This window comes from Chaetura pelagica, unplaced genomic scaffold, assembly GCF_000747805.2.
Source record: "Chaetura pelagica isolate M959 unplaced genomic scaffold, ChaPel_1.0 scaffold246, whole genome shotgun sequence".
Classification (NCBI taxonomy): domain Eukaryota; kingdom Metazoa; phylum Chordata; class Aves; order Apodiformes; family Apodidae; genus Chaetura; species Chaetura pelagica.
Genome location: NW_009953647.1, coordinates 1,077,984 through 1,081,149, shown reverse-complemented (window position 1 = coordinate 1,081,149; position 3,166 = coordinate 1,077,984). Strand labels below are relative to the sequence as shown.

The following is a 3,166-nucleotide window of genomic DNA, read 5'->3' as shown; positions in this document are numbered from 1 at the left end:
TACCTCTTCCGTTCTCATGCCAGGACAGCTGAAGTCCCCCATCCAGGACACCCTGGGCTATGTTTGTCCCCAAGGAAAAGTGGTTCAGCCTGAAGCCACACACAGGAAAGGATGGTGGGTGCCTCAGCAGTGGGATGGTGGCTGGTGGGGGCTTGGCTCATGCCACAATGTGGTGGGAGCTGGGGTGGGCTGTTGTCCTTGCCTTCCCATGGCTGGCACGTGGAGGGTCCCTAACATCCATTCTCTGCCATCTTTTCCAGGGATGGACAGATGCGCACGCAGCTGGAAGTGGCAGGAGCATGGCACAGCCCCGTGGGGATAGGTGTGAAGGTGCTTCCCTGTGAGGACACAGCAGGACATCCCAGAAACTAGAGGAGCGTGGGGTCTCACTCGGAAGAGAAGAGCTCCCCTTCCTGCCCTGCTGCCCGTCACCTGCCCTGCTTCCAGGGATCTGCACCAGGATCTGGGGCTCCGAGCCGGGAGGTGCAATAGTGCCATAGGATCACTGGAGAGCCTGGCAACGATGGGGGACCCACCAGGGAGGAGGGACATCCCTTCAGGAGGCCCTGCACGCCTGTGAGCCCTGGCTGCTTGTCCAGAGGGTGCTCGGGGCGGGGGGCAGGAGCGCGGTGCTCGCAGGGCACAGCGGCGAGGGCAGAGCGGAGCTGCCAGCAGAGCCACTGCTCCTCTGGGGACCTCTTCCTGGGGCTGGGGCACGGGGCAGCCCCTGGTCCCCGAGCTTGCTGTGGATGTCCCCTCGTGCCCCACCAGCAGGACTGCTCCCCTAGTGCTGCTGGCGTGGAGGGAGGGCCGCTGGTCTCACCATGGTGCTGCCGCCGCCCGACAAGCGCCACGTCTGCCTGACCACCATCGTCATCATGACCAGCATGGCCTTCATGGATGCCTACCTGGTGGAGCAGAACCAGGGGCCCCGCAAGATTGGAGTCTGCATCATCGTGCTGGTGGGGGACATCTGCTTCCTCATCGTGCTGCGCTACGTGGCGGTGTGGGTGGGGGCAGAGGTGAAGACGGCCAAGCGGGGCTACGCCATGATCCTGTGGTTCCTCTACATCTTCGTCCTGGAGATCAAGCTGTATTTCATCTTTCAGAATTACAAAGCTGACAAGAAGAACCTGGAGACGGTGGCCAGGAAAGCCCTGACCCTGCTCCTCTCCATCTGCGTGCCGGGGCTGTACCTGGTGCTGGTGGCCCTGGACAGCATGGAGTACATACGGACCTTCCGGAAGAAGGAGGACTTGCGGGGCCGCCTCTTCTGGGTGGCCCTTGACCTGCTGGATATCTTGGACATCCAGGCCAACCTGTGGGAGCCACACAGGACTGGCCTGCCCATCTGGGCGGAGGGGCTCATGTTCTTCTACTGCTACATACTTCTCCTGATCCTGCCTTGCGTGTCCCTCAGTGAGATCAGCATGCAAGGGGAGCACATCGCTCCACAAAAAATGATGCTCTACCCCGTCCTCAGCCTGGTCACCATTAACATCGTCACTATCTTCATCCGGGCCATCAATATGATCTTGTTCCAGGACAGCAGGGTCTCCACCATCTTTATTGGCAAGAACATCATAGCAATTGCCACCAAGGCGTGCACCTTTCTGGAGTACAAGCGGCAGGTGAAGGAGTTCCCCCAGAACGCCATTGCCCTGGAGCTCCAGCAGAACTCCCTCTCCCACAATCAGACCATCCACAGCACACGGGGCATCCCCCACGAGCCATCGCCCACCAGTGAGATCCTGGACACATGAGGGATCACCCCCAGCCCAGCGTTGGTTCAGATAGCCCCGTGCCACACGGAGGAGGGAGGCTGCTCCCTTGCTGCACAGGGCCAGCATGATGGACAAATCCCGGCAGCGAGGGCTCTTCTAGGCACAAAACACCGACCACGGTTTAATTGAGCTATGGAGTGTCCCCTAGATGTCTTCATCTCAGGTATAACCCTAGGTGTCCTCCAGACAAACCAAATGAACTTGCAAAGGACCTGAACCAGCTAACCCTGTCTCTCCCTCCCTCCACCTTCTCCCCTCCCAAGCAAAGACCACTAATGTTGCAATGTCCCTTTTTACTCCTTGAGCACCTCACCTTTCCTCTAAGCCTGGAACGAAGATTTTGTTACTGGAGACCTTTTTATGGAGTGGGGACAGGGGCATAGGTGTACAGGTTGGGAGGGGGGTACATTTGAACCAGTAAACCCTGTGATTGTAGATGTCTCTTATCTCCAATGGTTGTGTTTACAGTTTCCTATTTATAACGGCTCTGGGGGCTCCAGGGCTGCCCCAGGGGCCAGTGTCCTTGAGATGGGTCAGGGTGGGCAAGAGCAGCAGCCCTGCAGTGAGGAGCAGGGCTCCAGGGAGCAATATTTGCCGAGCGGAAGCCGATCTAAGGCTGGTGGCTGGTGTATGTCATTCCCTTGGAACAACTCAGCACAATATTTCTATTTCTGAAGGGTCTCTCTGTCTCCCACCACCACCACCACCACCGCTGCCAGGCTCCCTGCCGGGTCCCGCCGGCAGCGCTGCGGGCAGGCACGGGCACCAGGGAGGGCTCTGGCACAGGGATGGCAACGATGCATCTCACTCTGGCATCAGGAGTTTACAAAGAGGGCTGCTTTCTGCAGCTACTGTATTTTTAAAATAAAATATTGGGGGAAAAAAAGGAGAAAAAAAACAAACCACAACAACAACCCAAAACAAAACCACCACCACAACAAAAATCCCAACTCAAAAAAAGAAACCCAGGGAGCCGGGAAGGAGGTGCTGCCCTGGGCAGGCAGCTGGGCTCAGGGGTGGGCAGGGGTCTTCTCCGCTGGCGTGTGTGGTGGCAAGGGGCTCAGCCAGCCACGGGCAGTGGGGTGGGGGGCGAGGGCCAGTCGGACAATAAAAGCCCCCTGAGAGCGATGGCTTCTGGTGGTCTCATTTCTGCCAGTGTGGGGAGGGAGGGGGGCAGCTCCCACACAGCTCAAATCCCTCCTGTACCCACCTCTCCGGGGGGGGGCTGTGCTCCTCAAGTGGTGGGCACAGAGAGCAAAGGCATCATTCTTCCAGTGGGAAGGCAGTCCTGGGGTCTTGGGCACCTCTCAGCTGCCTGCACCTGGGGGGAGGAACAAGAAAAGCAGAAAAGCTGTCTTTGAAACACGCTGAAAGGGGATATT

The 3,166-nt window shown here is 58.5% G+C and overlaps 1 protein-coding gene across 1 annotated transcript; it reads left to right on the top strand.

The window, feature by feature from the left end:
* The first annotated feature begins 824 nt into the window (after positions 1-824).
* TMEM121 (transmembrane protein 121) lies at positions 825-2,341 on the top strand. Its single transcript, XM_009999878.1, has one exon. The coding sequence runs from the start codon at positions 825-827 to the stop codon at positions 1,761-1,763; it is 939 nt and encodes a 312-aa protein (XP_009998180.1). The 3' UTR covers positions 1,764-2,341.
* Positions 2,342-3,166: the final 825 nt, after the last annotated feature.